This window comes from Ascaphus truei, chromosome 2 (assembly GCF_040206685.1).
Source record: "Ascaphus truei isolate aAscTru1 chromosome 2, aAscTru1.hap1, whole genome shotgun sequence".
NCBI classification, from domain to species: domain Eukaryota; kingdom Metazoa; phylum Chordata; class Amphibia; order Anura; family Ascaphidae; genus Ascaphus; species Ascaphus truei.
Window position 1 is genome coordinate 329,959,238 of NC_134484.1, and position 19,993 is coordinate 329,979,230.

Below are 19,993 nucleotides of genomic sequence, written 5' to 3' on the forward strand. Positions count from 1 at the left end.
GCATGCCTTGCACATGATGGAACCAAAAATACCTTTGGGTTTGCTAAGCCAACTGAGTTACTGCCTATCTTTTTCTTCCTGAAGTAGTGGGGGGCAGTCTGCTCTTAAGATTAGGTGCTTTACTGAAAATAACATGCGGTTTCTCAGGTATATGATCATTGAGTATGGGATAATATATGTGTAACGGGTATTCTATATGGCCTGACCCACCCAATCTCACATTGGCCCCTGTGGTCTAACCAGTCCCCATTACATGGTTGTGTCTGGTGGTGCACCTGTTGGCAACAGGACTCCTGTGCAGCACCTCCACCTCATCAGGATCCCTGCGTCCACATGGGGATGGTTCTGATGAGGAACTCCTCTGTGGTGCCTTCCTCTGCAGAGTAATTCCAGACTCATACATGAGGGTATCTTTTATCAAGGACATCTTTATTGGCATGGTGGTATGGGCCAGCTGCCCCTCACAGCTAGCAGCTTAGCCACTCATTCCTCTGCTGCACTCCATTAGGAAGGTTCCTTCTCCTCTAATAGAGTTGTTCTCCACCTCTCCTCTCAAAGAGATTCACCAGCTTCTCTGTCTCTCTGCTCAGAGCTGCACATACTCACAGCTCTTGCATCAGACCACTGCAACACTGTTGCAGACCTCCACGTGCCTCTTACTGAACAGAGGCAGCACAACAACAGGAAATGAACTCCTAACTTTAGGCAGTTCTGTGTCTTATATCACCTCCAGAAACACAGACACACTCTGGGTCACTAAGGGTGGACACACAGCATGTTGTCACTTCCTTTGGGACATATGACACCTCACCAGGGTTTGAGGGCAAACCTCCATGATTGTTGCTGGCAATCCTGTATACTTACCAGGTTTACTGCCAGCATGAGAAAGAGATATGTACACCAATTTTGCACATGGCTACATATGTATGCATAAAATATTTCTAATTTTCGTTGCCTCTCAATCATATTGGGTTATAAATTACATATTAAAATTATTTTGATGATCATCTTGGAGAAAAATAAATTATAAACTAAAACCGACTTTACATGTTGGAGTGCCTGTAAGGCCTACAATATATAGGGCGCACGTCAAGACCCCTACAGTCCGCATCCTAGAACACTTACAGTAGGTAACATTAGGAAAGGTGTACTTACGCACCAAGACGCTAAGCACTTTAGTTCACATCACCAGTCTGACCATAAATGTTTATCTTTCAAAGGCGTTGAACAGTTCTCCATAAATTAGAGAGGGGGCAATAGACTAAATGACCATGGCCAAACGAGAAACGTTTTGGATCCATAAAATGCGTACATTAGTGCCCAATGGGCTGAATGTTGATATTGGGGCTTTATTATTTAAATTATATAATTTTTCATTGTAGATTTATTTTAGACTCATATAAGATTTACTGTAGTAGATTAATAACTACTGCTCTGCACGTGTACCTTAATCTCACCACAACTCTCAGACTCCGATAATTCATATATTTGTTTGAATTTATGCACTGTATTGGTGTATTTTTACTTATATTCTCTCGTTTTCCACATCTCTCCATTTTTTAGATTTGCACCGGTTTTAAATGTGTCGTTTATTTCGATGTGAACAAATTGTTATTTTATCTATTTATCTTATTATGTCAGTTTTAGATTAGTCTTTATATGTATTTTTAGCATTAGACTGTACATCCGTAGTTATTTAACTTTTATTGTTACATTCAGACCCATCTTCAATGTGATGCATCATTTCATTCAAACATAAAAAAGTTTTTTTAGAAGATTTTTGGGAATGTTGCTATGAGAGCGATATCACTTTTAAATGATGACAGCACCTGGGATCTATATTGATCCAATGGCGATTTTTGCTATACAATTAGGTTGATTGATTAATTAGGGTAGAGGCATTTATATACCATGATTTGATGAGATATGATTTCTGAAGAAACTCCAGCGAAACGCGTACAATCTGCTGAATCTGCTCAGAGAACAAGAGAACAGAGTCCTGGCAACCGGACCAGCCGAGTCTAGCCACTTCCGCCCTCAGATGAGACATCACCGGACGTGACGTAGGAATGCGGAAGTGATACGCGTACCGGCAGATATTGGCGACAGAGACGCCACGGACCTGCAATTCTCACTTTGTCAATGCCCATTAATCTTATACGAGATATAAACTGGAAGACCACTGCAGCATCTTTAAAGAAATACACACTGACGCTAACCACCACTGCTCCCATCAGAGAGAGGCTGTATCTCTGATATGATACTGTAAACTCCCAAGGAGAAATCCGTGAGTGGAACAGACTTCTATACACACACATGGATTTATTATTACATTAGTTGCACTATTGTATATTCTTATTTTTTTTCATGCATCTATGTTGTGAACATCCTGCACTCCCCTCACTTGCAATTCACCTCAAACCCTGAGCCACATTGTAGCAAAAGCAAATTCAAACCACTTCAGAAAAGAACACAAGTTAGACAACAGTGTTATTCATTAAACTGTGAAAGTGCCTATCGGGGCACAGAAAGTTCTATTAAAGTAAATAGCAGTTTCCGTACCATAGCGCCTTGATCAGCAGTAGCAGAGTTTAATGAATGACCCGCATTAAAAAAACTACTTGGTCAGCTTATTGCCATTGCATATTAATTGTGTGTTTCTTTCAGTGCCTCGCTTAATTCATTAATAATTTAAAGAGTGGCAGATACTCACCCAAATTCCATTGCAGTTTGAATCTTGTATTGCATCCCAATCCTTTGGGCTAAATATAGACATAAATATTATCCTCATTGTCATAAAGGTTTTCAAACATTGACCTTTCCATAGATACTGTATACTAGCCAAGGCTTTTCGGTTATTGTTATGGAAACATTCTAGAGGTGCAATCTAGCTGCATATCATTGTGAGACTTTGGTCCCATTCCAACACTAACCCCAGTGTATTCTGGGTAGTTTAGGACAAACTGCTGCTAAATCAGAGCTCCTTTGGCTCTGCAACCATCTAATGAAGACAAATCTAAAATAAAGTGTAGGAAGTGAGGACCATTAGGCAGCACCAGAGGGAGTAACGCACATTTAATAAAATCAAATGTTCATAGCTTTATTGAATCGTGATTAAAAACATGCAAGTTCCATAGCAGACCGGAAGGTATAAGCATCATGCTCTGATATCATGGGCATTGATGGTGCTTGCTCCCTACACTTTATTCTTTTCCCATTCTGGCTAGTTATTGCCCTCTATGGATAAAGAAGGCTTGGGAAAACAGAACTTGTCTCTAGCCTCACGAAGGCATGGCGCGAGTTTGACACTACTGCCTGTAGCATCACTTCATTCAGCTAAACATTGCATAGCTTCCTATGGGACCTTTTTCTAAGGCAAATCTTGATGCATACTGTAGCAATTTAAATACTTCAAAATGATGTGCTAACAATATAAAAATACTTTTTAGGATTGGTGCCAGATTCAATTTGGCAGACGAGTTTAGCGCAAGTTCAACTTTTTTTTTCTGGCACACAGATACATCTTGTTTAAGTTTATACAATTTACATTTGTGCGTCATGCGCACACCATTTGTCAATTATTTTTCTGACATTAGAACATGGGCGCACACAAGCACAATATAATTAGATTTTTGTGCGTCAATTTATTGCCAAATATACCATTTGCAAAGCTTAGTGCACAGGCCCTTAAAAGTTTCAACTCATAGAAATCAAAACAGAATCACCTTCTCCCGGGATAAACAGAGTCTTCTGCATCATTGCAATCTCTTCCTCTCCAGTCATATCCTCGTAAGGACTGAAACCAAAAAAGTGTGACATTAGAGACCAGAGTATGAAATGCATTTCTTGACCCTTTTGTGTTTCCACATTCCGAATGCACATGATTGCTTTGCAATGCATTGTACTGTCGTTTTCTCCAGTACTGAAAAGCTTCCAGTTAAATTTGAGCGCTGTCAATTTGTATGGAAATGACACATTGAGGTCTATAAATCAGGCTGCAAAACTGGGGCACAATTGGAGCACTAGATTTAACTTGAGATATTGCACATCAGGGTCATATGAATTTGTTGTTGGATATTGTGCACATCTCCTAAAGGATAGGATACCATGGGATTTTTTGATTTGCTAAATGTGGTATAGTTTTCGGTTCCAGCTTTGACCCACTTTTACAGCCGGAAGACTTTGGTTCCATGTGTCGCGGGCGCCTCTGGAGTGACTTTTTAAGGGGGCGTTGCATTTACTCTCCTGGAGTGTAAATAATGTGAACATTTGCTTTTGCGTGAACTCTTAAGCTACGGCCCCAGTGAGCACACGCGAGCAACGGAGCGCCTGGCGGCACGTCTGACTTTCCCCTGAGCGCTCTGAGGACTTCAGATCACTCGTGAGGGGAAGGAGTGGTGGGGGCGCGGCCATGATGTCACGCAGCTGGTTCACCCTTATTGGCTGAACCGCCGCCGTGACGTGGCCATCGTGCCACTGTTAATTCTTGACTTTCCAAAATGTGGTTGCGCCAACGCGCTTTGTGAATGCGCGATGGCGCACTGACTGGGGCCGGCCTCATAGAGTCGCGTTCACTGGGGACGAGGCCTCATACCTTAGGTCTTCTAAATACTTAGATATCCTCTATAAACCAATGTACTTTAATATACTTCTGTCTTTAAGTTTACCAACACACTATTTCGTTTGTCAGCTCTTTGGAGCAAGGACTTCTTTCTCATAATGGCCCTTATACAGAATAAGCTGTGCAGCTGCTGTCACGTGCTGGGAATTATTTAGTACCATTCATTTAAATGAAGCTGAACTCTTCTCCAGCGCTGGAAAGCAACTTCCCAGTATTTTGAACAATGAGCAATGTTTACTTTTATTTTGGGTGGACTTGCAGCAACTCTATATATTGATTCATATTTTCGAGCAGTGTCATGTATCTTGTAGTGGATTAGTAATGGGTTTTTTTTTTATTCGTTTGATATCTTTTTGAGTCAAATGTAAGAGACTTGTTATTGAGGTCCTGGCATTTGATGCTGATTTGTAAGACAAAGAGGTTCATGCCGCTTTAGACCATGTTGCAGAATTTGATGCATCACCATTATAATATTGAGGTAATATTCAAATATTTTCTGGACAATTACCAGGCTTCTCACCCCTGCTGTGCACAGCACTTATCACCTAAGTTCGGCCTCCAGACGCCTGCGTATGTTATCATGGCTCAATAAAGAATTTGATAGCTCTCTGGGCACCTCGATTCTGGAACAATTTACTTGAGTGTCTCAAAAGCGCCAGCTGTTTAGGACCATTCAAGGCCTTGACTGTTTCTTACTTTAAACATGTCTATAAATGTCATATATAATGTTGTTGCCGTCTTAATGTTCTCTACCTACCCAGGACATCCTTGCAAAGTGAGAGCTAACTCTCCACGTATTTTTTCTCTCCTGGTCAGATAATTTATTAATACATAATATATGGGGCCTGTAACGTCTCTCTCTAAATCCTACTTAAATCATTCAGAACATGCTCAAAATCAGTATGTTTTCAAAGTTATCACAAATAATTATTCAATATCAGTAAAGTGCTTATAAGCATCTGGTTTTTACAGTGATATTGATTCATTGAATAAACACATCCTTGCAGACGGAGTAGCTAATTTGGCGATAAAGGTCATTTTTATGCTTATTTGCATTTGTAAAGAGAAGGATGTCGCACAATCATTTCAGGGAGAAAAAACATTGAGAGCACAACATTTGGTCACAAATGCTTAACAAATTTAGGATACATGACACTGCTCGAAAATATGAATCAATATATAGAGTTGCTGCAAGTCCATCCAAAATAAAAGTAAACATTGCTCATTGTTCAAAATACTGGGAAGTCGCTTTCCAGCGCTGGAGAAGAGTTCAGCTTCATTTAAATGAATGGGACTAAATAATTCCCAGCATGGGACAGCAGCTGCACAGCTTATTCTGTATTAGGCTGAGTCCATGCTCCCTGCTGGCTCGCTGAGGCGCGCTGAGGCTCAGGGAAAGCGGGTGCTTTCCCTGGCCTTGCGGTTGCTTACCGCACGCGCCGTCAGCGGGCCTGCAGGGGGCAGGCCGGGGGCGGGCGCGTCACTGGCCGGGAGCGGGCCAGTGACGTCACGGAGCTGGTTCGCCCTCATTGGGCGAACCGCTCACGTGACCGGCCTGTCTCGCTGGCAAGCGGGGGAATTTTAAATTCCCCTAAGACCTACGCTTCCGCTAGCGCGCGGAAGCGCAGGTGAGCCCCTACTAAAGCCGCTCTAATTGTGGCTGTAGGGGCTCAGTGCTGAGCGGGAGCGTGCCTCAGCGCTCTTCCGCCAGCAAGCAACTAACATGGCCGAGGCCTAAGAGTCATTATGAGAAATAAGTCCTTGCTCCAAAGAGCTGACAAACGAAATAGTGTGTTGGGAAACTTAAAGACAGAAGTACATTAAAGTACATTGGTTTATAGAGGATATCTAAGTATTTAGAAGACCTAAGGTATGAGGCCTCATCCCCAGTGAACGCAACTGTGCGCGCGAGAGGAGACGGTCCTCTATGGAGCCAGCCCCAGTCAGTGAGCCATTGCTCATTCACACAATGCGCGACCACATTTTGGAAAGTCAAGAATTTAGAGTTTTGGCACGATGGCCACGTCACGGCGGTGGTTCAGCCAATAAGGGTGAACCAGCTGCGTGACATCATGGCCGCGCCCCCACCACTCCTTCCCCTCACGAGTGATCTGAAGTCCTCAGAGCGCTCAGGGGAAGGTCACAAGTGCCGCCAGGCGCTCCGTTGCTCGCGTGTGCTCACTGGGGCCGTAGCTTAAGAGTTCACGCAAAAGCAAATGTTCACATCCTTTACACTCCAGGAGAGTAAATGCAATGCCCCCTTAAAAAGTCACTCCATAGGCGCCCGCGACACATGGAACCAAAGTCTTCCGGCTGTAAAAGTGGGTCAAAGCTGGAACAGATTTAGAACCATGCAGCTGATTATGACAGATCAATTATGATCATTCTTCCTGGTATTGTACAGGTTAATAAGAATTTTAATCAGTGTTAGGACCTGTGATTTATGGTCATGCCTTGGAGGGTCTCACAGGCTTACAATGCTTTGGCCAAAGTGTTAAACTAAACGACCCTTTTATTCAAGAGATTATATAGGTATTTCACTGTGACGAGACTAGCCCGCTGACGTCACTCCGCCGAGATTTTGGACTTCATCCAGGACGAAACTAGTAGGGAGGAGGCTCTAAGACAAACTTTCAGCATCCCTATCCAACATCACATGCCAGCAGAACCCCCTGCTCATCACTGATATTATATCCAAATTTCGGCCAAAATCTCGGCGGAGTGACGTCAGCGGGCTAGTCTTGTGAGACCAGAGGATCAACCAGGAAGTCACGGAGAAGGGCTGCAGGCAGAGGAGAACCAGCACGGCGCTTCTTGGCGTTCCACGTGAAGGATCCATACAGCAACTCCAGGCAGCAGGACGGAGAGGATTATAATATCCTACATGCTTGTTTACATCTGCTACTTTGTAAGTAGCGATCTACTTTTGCGCATATATTTTAACTAAACGTACTTCACTATATTTTGTTTCTCTTCATTTTATTTCAGAATCATTGGCAAACCATACCCACATTCTACTTATGCTCAAATTTATTATACAGTTAACAGTCATTTGCGCCGTTGTTTCCCCCCTTTCCCCATATATATGCTATTGTGTGTAGTTGAACAATAGGCAGCAACTGTTAATATTTTGGATGTAAATTGTATCTTTTTGCGCACTTAGTATTCTATAGTCGGGAAATTTATTTTATCTATTTAAATTCCAGGCAACGCCGGGTCTCTCAGCTAGTATATATATATATATATATATATATATATATATATATATATATATATATATATATATATATATATTGTGGTAACTTTTGGGGCTTAAATGAGCTTACTGGGTATCTGTGTGTTTTAGAGCTGGCCTAGCCCGTATGGGCGGCAACAGCCATTGACCGGGGGTGCGCCCCCCCTCTCCCCCTAACTGTCATGGTGGTCGCGTGAGCGATCAGGGTGGCAGTTGGGGCGGTTAGTTTTAAATTAGAACCAAGGAAAAAGCAACTGTCCCTTGTTCCTTGGTGTTGCAGAGGTTTCCCACCCACCCATCACTATTAGTTAAGTTATTTCGGGTAATTTTATTTCAATGTTAACATTTCTTTATTTTGCAGATATTTAAGTTAATCCTTTTAAAAAACAAGGAAGAAAAGATTGATGGAGGGGTCAGTGGACCAATTGCTTTGTCGCGGCGGCAGTTGGGGGTTGGGGGGGGGGGGTAGGTGCTTGTCCCACCAGAAGGGGCTCGGGGCTGGTAAAGCATAGAGTTAAAGCAAGGGGGCAGGTCATTGGGACGTACTTCTGGGTGCCCCCTTTGCGTTGTCCAGCCCTGAGCATTCTGGTGAGGATAGGTGGTTGTAACATCCGCTGCAACTCCTGTCGGAAACCGCCCGGCTGACGCGTCGCACGGCGGACCCATGAACCCACGCACTGCCAGGCCGGTACACGCACGCTCTGAAAAGAGCCACGGTGCCTCCCACAGGGAAGGAACTCGGCCGCACGTCCGTGTGACGTCAGCGCTCCGCGACGCGCATCGCGCCCGCACGCGGGTTACCCGGCAACCAGGGTAATCACCCGGGAAGCCTGACCTGCAGGCTGTTTCAGATTATTGCCTTCCGGACACCATTGGAGGACCGGATCACACCCCTGCAAGGTAATTGGATCCTTCCTACTTATATACCTGCTCCTGTCTGGCATTCCTTGCTGAGCATAAACTCCTGTTTATGCATTGTGCTCACCACTGCTGTTTAGTTGTGTCTTGAACTCTGCTTGGCCTGACCTGTCTGTTCTCTCCTGTCCTGATCTTGGCTGTTCTTTGGATTCCTACATTCTCCAGCGCTTTGACCCCGGCTTCGTCCCTTGACCATTCTACCTTCTATTACCCTGGACCTTGGCTACGGAAATCTACCATCCTCCACTCTCCAACCCGGAAATACGGCAAGTACCCTGACTACCCTGACCTCTCCAACCCTACGACGCTGTACGACTTGGAGTACGCATTCCGGACAGGACTGCGTGGTTGTGGGTCGGTGTCTTTCCATTCCCACCTCAGTCCCACGGTCTTCCGTCCTGTTTGTGGTGAGCGCAGCGTGACAGTGGTGCGCTATCCCCAGTTGTTATTAATAAACAAGCCACGGCCGTTTTAACTCCAAAACGGTGTCCTCTCCTTTATTTGTATGTTTTATGTAGATGGGTTTTGGAAAAGGGGGGGGGGGGAGGGGGAGAGCTCACGCCTCCTTGGTCAATGAATTAATAAATATTTTATATTTTCTATCTTTGAGTTGGTGCACAAAGCAAGAGAGGCCAACATTTACAAACTATTGCTAAGGCTTAGTGCACCTTCACCTTTTTGCTGCCCTTGTGATGTACCTGGTAAGTCACCGGTCACATTGTGCCGTATTGAGTACATCATGCTATTTTTGCTTGTTTTCTAAAGATAGATCCCCTAGATGGAGCGGTGCCCACGATCGTAATGGAAGTGGAACCCCCTCCACTGCTGGTCACATCTCTTAGTCATCGCGACCATGTGATCACTACCAAGTGATCAAATTTTGGCAATCACAGAAGTCCAGTGGCACTCAGATGCTGTTGGAGTTCTGGCATAAACTTTTAGACTCATTCATTAGGTGCGCTAAAGCTTAACACTGTTTAGTAAACATTGTCCACCATCTGCAAATATTGTTATAGATAGCAAGAGGAACTGGGATTCCAGCTAATATAAGAGTGATTTACTCACTGGGAAAGCACTGAAGTTATCCTGGTCAAAATCTTGCAATGGTACTTTATTTTCCACTGAACTAAGAAAACATGGAAAGGAAAAGAAATTATAAAGCAGCTCTTTCGACAAAGCTTTGTTTTAAACATTTATTATGTCTAGATATATATTTATGATATCAATTAATTGTATGCATAATATGATCGCTATAAAATCCGGTGACTGTGGGAAAAAAAAGTGACATAGTGAGTAAATTGGCGTCTCCGGAGTGCATCAATTTATTAAGGTGCTCCGTGTCAACTCTGCTTGCATCAGTGCGAAATATGGAGAGTGGTTATGGGAGCAATTGGGGTAGGTAGTAATTAGCTCAATATTATAATGCAGTGTTTCCCAACCTTTTTTCCTTCAGGGTACCCCTATTGAGATTTTTTATCAATTGTCACATTTATTTCAGTTCCAATTAAACTGGCTGGAAACTGAAGATAAGTATTTAATTGCGATATAATTTTACACCAAAAATTTGTGTTATCAACACAGTTGATTATTTGGAGACAGGAAAGAATTTATTTCTCGCCTTATGAGACATCATTGGATGATATTTCACTCGGGGCTTTTGTTTGCCTTCCTCTGGATCAAAATACTGTAAATAAAAATATAGGATAAGTATCGGACGTCTAAATTTAGCATAGGTTGAACTTGATGGACATATGTATTTTTTTTCAACCTCATCTATTGTTAGTTAATGTTCACCCCCTGCTCGTTTCTACCCCCTTACCTTTCCTCCGACACCAGCGACGTGATTTGACGTCCCGACGTCATGTTGCGTTGCCATTTGACCCCACGGTGTCATTTGACTCCGCGTTGTCATGGCGATGCGTCACCAGAAGCAGCCGGCGAGAAGGTAAGAGACATAAAGAGGCCTCGCGCGCATCCTAGCATTTTATTTAAATGTATTGGGGAAGAGCGCGGGGCCTCTGTAAGCACCGCGCTCCCTGCCCCGCAGAAAATGTCGCACCCCCCAGTTTGCGCCCCCCCTGATGTAGTGGTTGTGGCTTCCTCCTGTGGCACTATTTTTGCAATTGATTCCTCCCTGGCAAAGACAGAGGCAAATCATTAGTTTAATACCTCTGCTTTTTCATTATCTCAAATACAGAGTTGCACTGACTGAAGCACTGATTTAAACTGAAAAGCGGCCATTATGTTAGGCACACAATCAGAATTTTTACAGATTTATAACAGGAGCACCAAACGATTGCCAGCTTATTGTAGGTAAGATTGTGGAATTATACATTTTCACATACTTTACATATTGAAATAATAAAAAAATGTGGGCAATATAATATTGCTGCTTTCAGGTTAGTCTGAGGCACCCCTGGGTGACATGGCGCTCTGGTTGGAAAACACTGTTATTTTAAGATCCATTCAAATATATGTCTGTAACTGATACCGTTTTACTTTCTCTATGCATCAATTCAATCCACACGGTTTAAATGATGTAGACATTTCTTGATAGATCTGTGTCTAATGTAAGAAACCAGCTAAATAAGTGGAAAACTTGCACATTTACATAAATGTTTAGTTTTGCTTTGCTTTATGCAGAAAATTGTGTCAACCCTTATCCTTTTACTGCAAGAAGAACATGCAGAAAATAAAATGTAAAGGGCCTATTAGTTATCTTTAGCATCTGATTATCGGACTGAATGCACCTGTAACTTACAAACATCACATTCTGCAGAGAACATTTCACACATTTTGAGCAATCACAATCGCACCGAAGCTTGTGTTGGCTGCCAAATTAAAAAGCTGTGTTATGCAGTTCTCTGGAAGTAATAATGGTGAGACAGACAGGGTATTGCTGCCAAACTCTTATTGTTCGTGTTCATACTTACAACTCTATCATTTCACAGATCTTGCTGAGAACTGGAAGTGAGCAAATCTTGCTGAGAACGTCGTAAATAACTTTGGAGTTCTTCTACAGAATAAAAAAAAAAAGTGTGTTAGCTTATGGATGATTTAACATGCTTGTAATATTATTAGTAATAACAGTATTAACACTAATAACTGATATTTTTTTTATTATTCTCATTATAATTTCTATTTGAATTGGAATAAGCACTATTAATATTTCCTAGTTATAGGCAGGTAAGATGAGGCACAAGAGTCACCTGCCTAAAAATCACACAAAGTGTGTAATCAATGCAATTGTGTACAATTAAAACCTAGTACCATTAACCTTTTAGAATGCCATAATGACATACTTGGTACAGCAGGGGCCCTTATGATCTACTAGGTACATCATGCTCATTTTCTAGGGGCAGATTGGTTGACCACTATGATGGAGCAGCCAACCTGATCGAAATGAAAGTGATTTCTCTCTACTCCCGTTTCGGGCATCTGAGCACCCTTAGCGTCGTCATCGCTCCAGGAAGTGGTCCCATGAAGAGGGAGCGCCAGAAGTCTGGCTGCACACTGCTTAACTGACTCATTAATGCACTTCACTTGAGTCTAACAAAGCCATTGACACAATTTATTGAAAATTGTTTGCACATTAAAACTTTTCACTGTAAAGCAGCCATTCCTGCAACTCAGAGTAATAGTACAAAGGTATACGGAGGCGCTCTCAAAGCCAAAAATGAGTACAGAAACAAAAAGAGGACAAACATTGGCGCAAGCCAAGCATACCGGCCCCTATGTTTCAAATAGAGGCCAATAATGATACAGTACTATTTCTGTGGATGGAGGCACGCAAGTATTGATGCAAAAAATGCTATGTTTACTTCCTATTAATTGGCAAAACTAAATTAACATTTCGGGGGCACAGCCTTTTTCTCATCCAAAAGCCAGCCAACTCCGAGTAATGTTATTTTTTGTGTACATATATTTCTCAAATTGTCTCAACCACTAAAGGTCATATTTACTATGCATTGATATTCTGTAAAATATCTCCCAGCACCAGAAGACATTACGGCCAATTCAACTGAATTGGGAGTGTCTTATGTAATAGCACTGCTTAGTTATATGACCCTGAATCTCTATGACTATGTAATTCAGGTGGGAACATAAATATGAAGAGAGGAACTTCCACACTAAAAGATACATAGAGATAATTAAACTATATGAATGTTGATGTACCAGTATCTATCATGGCAGTGCCTCTGCTCCATGGGTAGGATCACTCGGTCTTTTTGTTTTTGTATATTAATGCCATGTCGTTGTGAATTTATTTAACGTCATTTCTGTTTTCTGTTGATTACAATACTTTATCTTAAAGAGGCAATCCAAGGCGGTGGATTTGTTTGTGATTTTATATACATACAGTATATATTTAATTGAAGCAGGGGGTCTCCAGAGCTGAACCCTGTTAATTTCAGCTCCGGGAACCCCCTGCTTCCAGAGATACTTACCTGCGAATTAGGTACTGGCAGATGCTCCACTCGGCCAGCAGGGTTCACAATATGTCTGCAGTTCAGAGAGTTCAGGCCCCGCGGGCCAATTAGAAGCTATGACGTCAGCGGTGCGACTTCCTATTGACCCATGTGACGCAGGGAACATCAAACTTGAAAGCCCTGTTTGCTGATCCGGAGCACCTACTTCAGACTAAGTATCTCCGGAAGTAGCACTTCTGCATTTGCTTGGTGGTTTAAACCAAGCGTGCGCAAGATTTCCAGGGGGGAGGGTGCGGCGGTTGCAGAAGCCCCGCACTTTTGCCCAAGGCATTTAAATGAAATGCTGGGGGATCACGTGAGGCCTCTGCAACGTCCCTTACCTTGTCTTCGGCTTGACGCCGCGGGGTCACGTGACGTCACGTTGCCATGGCCGAAGACAAGGTAATAAGGGGGCGAGGGGCGTGATCGGGTTGGGAGAGCAGGGCGGAGGGCGCAGCGGGGGAAATTTTGCGCACCCCCGGTTTAAACCATGTATGTATTCAGTAACATGTACAGTATTGAATGTAAATCCTGTGTGTTTCCAAATAACATTGCGGTTGATCTTACCAAATAGTAGGAGTGTTTTACAATCTTCTTAGCTTTCTCGATTGACATTTGCAATCCTTCCTGAAAGGGGGAAAAATATATATATCAATCATACCTACTTTTTAAATGTTAACAATGAATCACCCCTCCAATACTATATATATCATTAGATCTCCCTAATAACTCTAACCCCTCAAGCAGTTAAACTTAATTCTCATGCTTGTATCAAAACAAGTGTTACCAGCAACAAAGGAAAGGGTTCTTTACAGTGAGGGCAGTTACAATGTGGAATTCATTACCCATGGAGACTGTGATGGCAGATACAATAGATAGCTTAAAAAAAAGGTTGAACATCTTTTTAGAAAGGAAAGGTATACAGGGACATACCAAATAAGTAAACATGGGAAAGATGTTGACCGAGGGAGAATTATGATTGCCAATATTTGGAGTCAGGAAGGAATTTATTTTTCCCTTATGAGATATCTCACATACTGGAGTTTTTGTTTGTTTTCCTCTGGATATATATATATCCCACGTAATGTCATGTTATCCATACCAACAGAAGTAATTCCTTAGTCAAACATTTCATATTGAGTTGTAGTGGAGGACAGAAGGATGTAGAGGCAGGCTGTTAGAAATGCTATCCTAAGAAATTAAGATGAGTTATTGATTACAATTGCAGCTATTTGGAGGATATCTGAAGAAGTAAAGAGGTGTGGCTACTCCTAATAGGGTTATGGTTAAAGATGATATTACACAGCTGTTGTGGGCTATCTGTGAAGAGATTCAGTCATAGATTTTCAGTTTTACACAAGGTTGACTTCCATATCTGTAAGATGCTATTCATACGTTATGCCAGATAGATAAAGACACATGTGATGCCATATACAGAGAAAATGTGGGTTTACTCTGCATCAAAATACATCAGATTAGCTAACTAAGGAGAGAGAGAAATACATCCAGAGAGAAGAGGGAATCCAACAAGAAAAGACGGACGACATGTTGCCATCTTTGAGAACACATGTAAGAACTTGATTTGTAGATTCTATATTCAAGGAGATAAACGTTTCGTAGGTGCCAAACCTGAATGCTGAAATGTTATATCTTGGAAGAAGATACTGTATGATGGTAAATTGACTTTTTACACAGGAACAATAGTGGTCAAGAGTTGTAATAAATGGGGTCCTGAAATGTCTTGATGAAGTAACTCTTGAGGACCATGGATGATGTACATGGTGATATTGTTCAATAGTTGTTATATTTTCTGTTTTGGAAGCATCCTTTGACTTCTTACAGATTATGAGAGTGTTTGTCATCTCTACTTATTTACTGTGCAGAAAGAAAAGCCCTCCATGGCGCTTTAACTCTGGTTGATGGTGCTGTTTTCTCCAGTGTATATGAAGAAAAAGTGAATACAATATTGCTTCAATAAAGTATGTAAACAGACTGTGTCTTTCAAATTTATGAAAGAAAAATATATACAACCGCTCACCTAGTTTAAACCTAAATGAGTAAATACATACTTTCAGAACAATAATATAGGGGCAAATGGAGATAGTGATCAAACTAAAACGACAATGATCCAAGAAGGATCATAAAGAACCCAAAATAAAGCACTAAATACATATTCAATGGTTATTAGACTGGACAATAATAGTCCTTCCAATTGATATGGAATAGGGCAGTTGAATGACTGGTGTGACCAGCAGTTAAAACTCAAAATAATAAAGCTTTAATACATATCCAAAAATATTATCAACAACAAAATTAAGTATATACATAAAAAGTAGTATCTCATGAAAACCTCTTTCTTGTGTGGATACTGAAGGTCATAGGGATATATATAGTGAATAATATATCAATTGAATTTTGTCCCAATGACAATCAGTGACGTCTTATATATCAGGTAAGGAGAAGTATGCAGCTCTTTTGCGTCTTGTAAGATAGTTTAGTATGTTAGGGCATTGGATGCCCAAACCCTAATTAGAAGGTTGGAGTTGAATAACTAAAAACTCTAGGAGGGGACCAACTGGATCTATCAGTTAAAAACGCTGCCCCCCGTTGGCCTTAATCTTGACTTTGACTTAGGATCATTTCTTAGAGAATGATCTTATATTTCTGTTATATATGCCAGTTAATTTACCTCTCCACTGTCTTGTGCTATTGTAAGAGATCATTACATCACCAAATAATTATGACTTACATCTCTGTCTCTTGTAGTAATCATAATATCTGTGATGTTCAATATAATGGACATATGCATATATGTTATGTGTCTAATATATGTATTGATCATTCCATTTACGAACAGGAATGATAATAATTCTATTCAGAAATTATTTATAAGTTCATAAAGTACTAATCGATTGGCTTTTGAACATACTGTAGATTGTAATATGCCCATCATAGTGGTCATGTGCATAAATAGCTAGTTAGCATTGTGTGTTCATTCTAGATATTTACAATTTTTGTCTACAATTATGAATGATAGTATGCCATCTATGATATAATTGAATTTTTGGTAAATATATATACGTCGTCACGTGACCCGCAGCGTCATTTGACGTGGGTGACGTCATGGCACATGACCCCGCTGCGTCATTTGACACCACGTTGCCATGGACATGAGTGACGCCGGCAGAATCAAGGTAAGTAATAGCGTTGCAGGGGCCTCATGCGATCCCCCGGCATTTCATTTTAATGCCTGGGGAAGAGCGTGGTGCACCTGCAATGGCACGCACCCTCCCAGAAAAATCTTCCGCCCCACATGGGCGCGCCCCCACTTTGTGCACCGCTTCCGTAGACTATGTAAAGTTGAAGTCATGCTCAGCATTGGCTTAGACTGCAGCAAGTTTGAATTAAAAAAAAAAAAAAAAAAAGGGTTTCTCAAACATTTGGTGCGGCTTCAAAAGGGCTTAATAACAGGTAAAAAAAAACCATTGAAACATTCATTAGACCTGTACAGGCATACCCCACATTAACGTACGCAATGGGACCGGAGCATGTATGTAAAGCGAAAATGTACTTAAAGTGAAGCACTACCTTTTCCCACTTATTGATGCATGTACTGTACTGCAATCGTTATATACGTGCATAACTGATGTAAATAACACATTTGTAACAGGCTCTATAGTCTCTCTGCTTGCGCAAACCTTCGGTACAGGTAGGGAGCCGGTATTGCTGTTCAGGACATGATGACAGGCGCATGCGTGAGCTGCCATTTGCCTATTGGGCGATATGTACTTACTCGCGAGTGTACTTAAAGTGAGTGTACTTAAAGCGGGGTATGCCTGTATTTATTTCAGAATTGGGTTTGTGATACTGATGTCGCTTCTGTACTATTTTATTGATATGCAGTATCTACCGCAACAGCTTTTAAGTTTCTTTGTATTGATTGCATTCTTCTGTATGAAAATACCATCATGGTAAGCGCTAGAATGAATGTGTCCTGCCTGTAAAAGCTCCGATAAATGTAATGAGACTAAACATTGGTATGATTGATGACATAACAGCTGTAAAACCAGATCTGCTGTAAAACAATGTAGAATATTTTTACACAACCACAATCAATCTTTTCAACCTGTTCTAATTCTCTCCTCATAACACAGTAATAATTGCAATCTAATTTGTATCAACTGATATTACACAAATATAACTTAGTTTATTCAAGATAATTCACATCTGCTTTCTCTACGATACTGTATTATGCACTTGAGTTTTATAACTGAATTCATATTAATTTTGAAGTACATTATTACAACAGATAACACAATCTCCGATCAAGAAATCATACTATCCTTAGGCTAAGGCCCGCTGCATCAGACTGCTCACCCGCACTGCATACAGGCGGCGCTTGTAGGGCATTTTAGTGCTATCTGCGGTCCGTAGGGAGTATTTTTGCAAGCAGGGGGCGGGCCAAAACAGGCTGGGGGGCGCAGCCATGAAAGGGGGGGCGGGCCAAAACACACAGCACACACACAGTACGCTCTCCAGGCAGGCAAATTAACTATTTATTAGTGATGGAAAGTGATGGAAGAAGAACTCTCATCATTAATGATATCTAGGACACACTGTACAACAACAACAGTACATTAACTGGCTTCCTTGTAAAGCACTTGTGTCATGGCAAGTTCCTCCTCCTCTCCTCCCCTCCTCTCCTCCTCCTCCCCTCCTCATTGGCTCCCTGCCACACCATGTGACGCATCGCCGCTTGGGATTACAATCTATTGTATCCCCTGCTGGCTGACGCGTCACAGCGTCTAGTGAGCCCTGCAGTGAGGAGGGACTGGGACCAGCGCGGGAGGATACAAGCAGATAGTGAGTAGCGCGCACGCGGTTGCGTGTGCCACCAGGCGCAGCGGGACCCAGTCCTTAGGATTTGATGGTAACGTTGGCACAGTATGTAGTACTATATCCTAATATCACACTAAGGCCAGGATTCACAAAGATTAGTTGACGCACATATTGTAATGAGATGTAGCAAACTCTGCATCTCCCGGCGTCACTTTTGTATCTTCTATTTGCGTAAAAAAATCCACCAGGTCCAAAGTGGGGTAAATTTTTCTGGGCAACAATTTGCATCAAATGAAAGAAACACTTTCAGAAAATAGAGCAATGGGTCAAAAGAAACTTATTGGCACTTTCTTTAAGTTGATACATCTCCCCCTAGTAGGCAGAGTCAGTTTCACCGCACCACCACCACCACCACACACTGCCTCCTGTCCAAAATGAATTGTGCACTTGTGCTGTGCTGTGAGCAGAAATGAAGAGGCTGGAAGCAGAAGTTGTTATGGAACAAGAGCCACATTTCTGACTCACCCCCCTCTCTCCTTTGCAGTTTCTGCCTGTCAGAGTTTATTCCCAGCTGCATGGAGTCTGCAGACACATACTGTGCCTGTGTGGCTTGCAACAATGTTGCACTCCTTGCCTGCGAGCATGACATCAGTGAGCTGCTACAGCAGTCTCTGAGATCCTCACCAGAATGGGCTAGTCTGCCCCCCCTCCTGTTTGTTCAGACATGGTCTGCCCCTAGACTTTTCCTTTGCCCACACCGCACCTCACTTCCTTTTCAACCCTGGAGACAGTGAGTAAAGAACCTTTCTCTGTTTATAACCCTTGGTGAGGCCATCTCTTTTTACCGGTTCCTAACTAATAATCACCAATACACACCATCCACAAGCATCTGTACCCTGCTACCTTTTCCCAATAAAGTGGAGGAAATATTACAGGACTTGGAGTGATTTAAAAGGGAACTGTGTTAATGCTATCGGGAGCCATTCATACCAACGTGCCCTGGCTTCAGAATAGTAAAAAGAGGACCGTGTGCCTTGGGAAATACACACAGAGGAGCTGCTACCCACAGCCTTTATGCTAAAGATACAAGCGAGCAGCTTACGTAGCAAATATATAAACAGCAGTCTCTCACCACATTGCACAAGCACGTTGCTACACAGAGCCACAAGCCTCTACACAGCAAACTACCACAGCTTTATGCAAAGACAGTGAGCAGCCTTACTTTGCTAATACTACACAAAGGAATCACACAGCAGCTACTACTCAAAGACTCTATGCTATACAGAATAGTCTCTGCACCCCAGGACAAGCAGCAGCTTCACTCTGCCAGACAGGGCAGCAAGCTTTATACAGCAAACTGCACACAGCCTTGCAACTAACAGTGCTTCTCTCACAATACCTAATTGCCTTTTTCTCTGTCTGAGTCCACCCGCTGCTCAGCCCCACAGTGAGGAGCCAACGGACATCTGTAAGTACAGCTACCCCAACGCTGCACGCTGCAGGACACCGCTCGGCATCATCTGAGACAGACGCCCATCGCTGACAGGTAAAAGACCGCACGCCACACGCACTGGCAAAGGCCTACACACACCTACAGCATGGCAGAACTCAGAGCCTCACCAGACATCACGCAGGAAAGCGATCTCTCAGACACAGAGACCGCTGCGCATCTGCAACAGGCGCAGGCAGGCGCAAGGCCTAAACGGACAGTCACACCGACACAAAAGGCCCGCGAAAAATATGAGAGCGACATTGAAGCACACCGCGAAAGGTTAGAGAAGGCCTGGGAGGACACTGGTCGTGAAATATGTAACGTTGCAAGCACTAGTGATCAGGAGAAACAAATTAGGCAAGCTATAGCCCAATTGAGGTCAAGTCACAAACGTTACCAAATGCTGTCACAAACATATC

General features: G+C 42.4%; 1 protein-coding gene across 2 annotated transcripts in view; it reads right to left on the reverse strand.

The window, feature by feature from the left end:
- AOAH (acyloxyacyl hydrolase) overlaps nucleotides 1–19,993 on the reverse strand; it is a 131,310-nt gene that overhangs the window by 53,324 nt on the left and 57,993 nt on the right. For both annotated transcript variants that reach the window (XM_075586629.1, XM_075586630.1), the window contains exons 5-9: nucleotides 13,811–13,870; nucleotides 11,708–11,790; nucleotides 9,840–9,900; nucleotides 3,726–3,796; nucleotides 2,714–2,762 (exon numbers count right to left, since the gene is read on the reverse strand). In XM_075586629.1, the coding sequence (XP_075442744.1) occupies nucleotides 2,714–2,762; nucleotides 3,726–3,796; nucleotides 9,840–9,900; nucleotides 11,708–11,790; nucleotides 13,811–13,870 (324 nt within the window). The remainder of the gene's footprint in view (nucleotides 1–2,713; nucleotides 2,763–3,725; nucleotides 3,797–9,839; nucleotides 9,901–11,707; nucleotides 11,791–13,810; nucleotides 13,871–19,993) is intronic.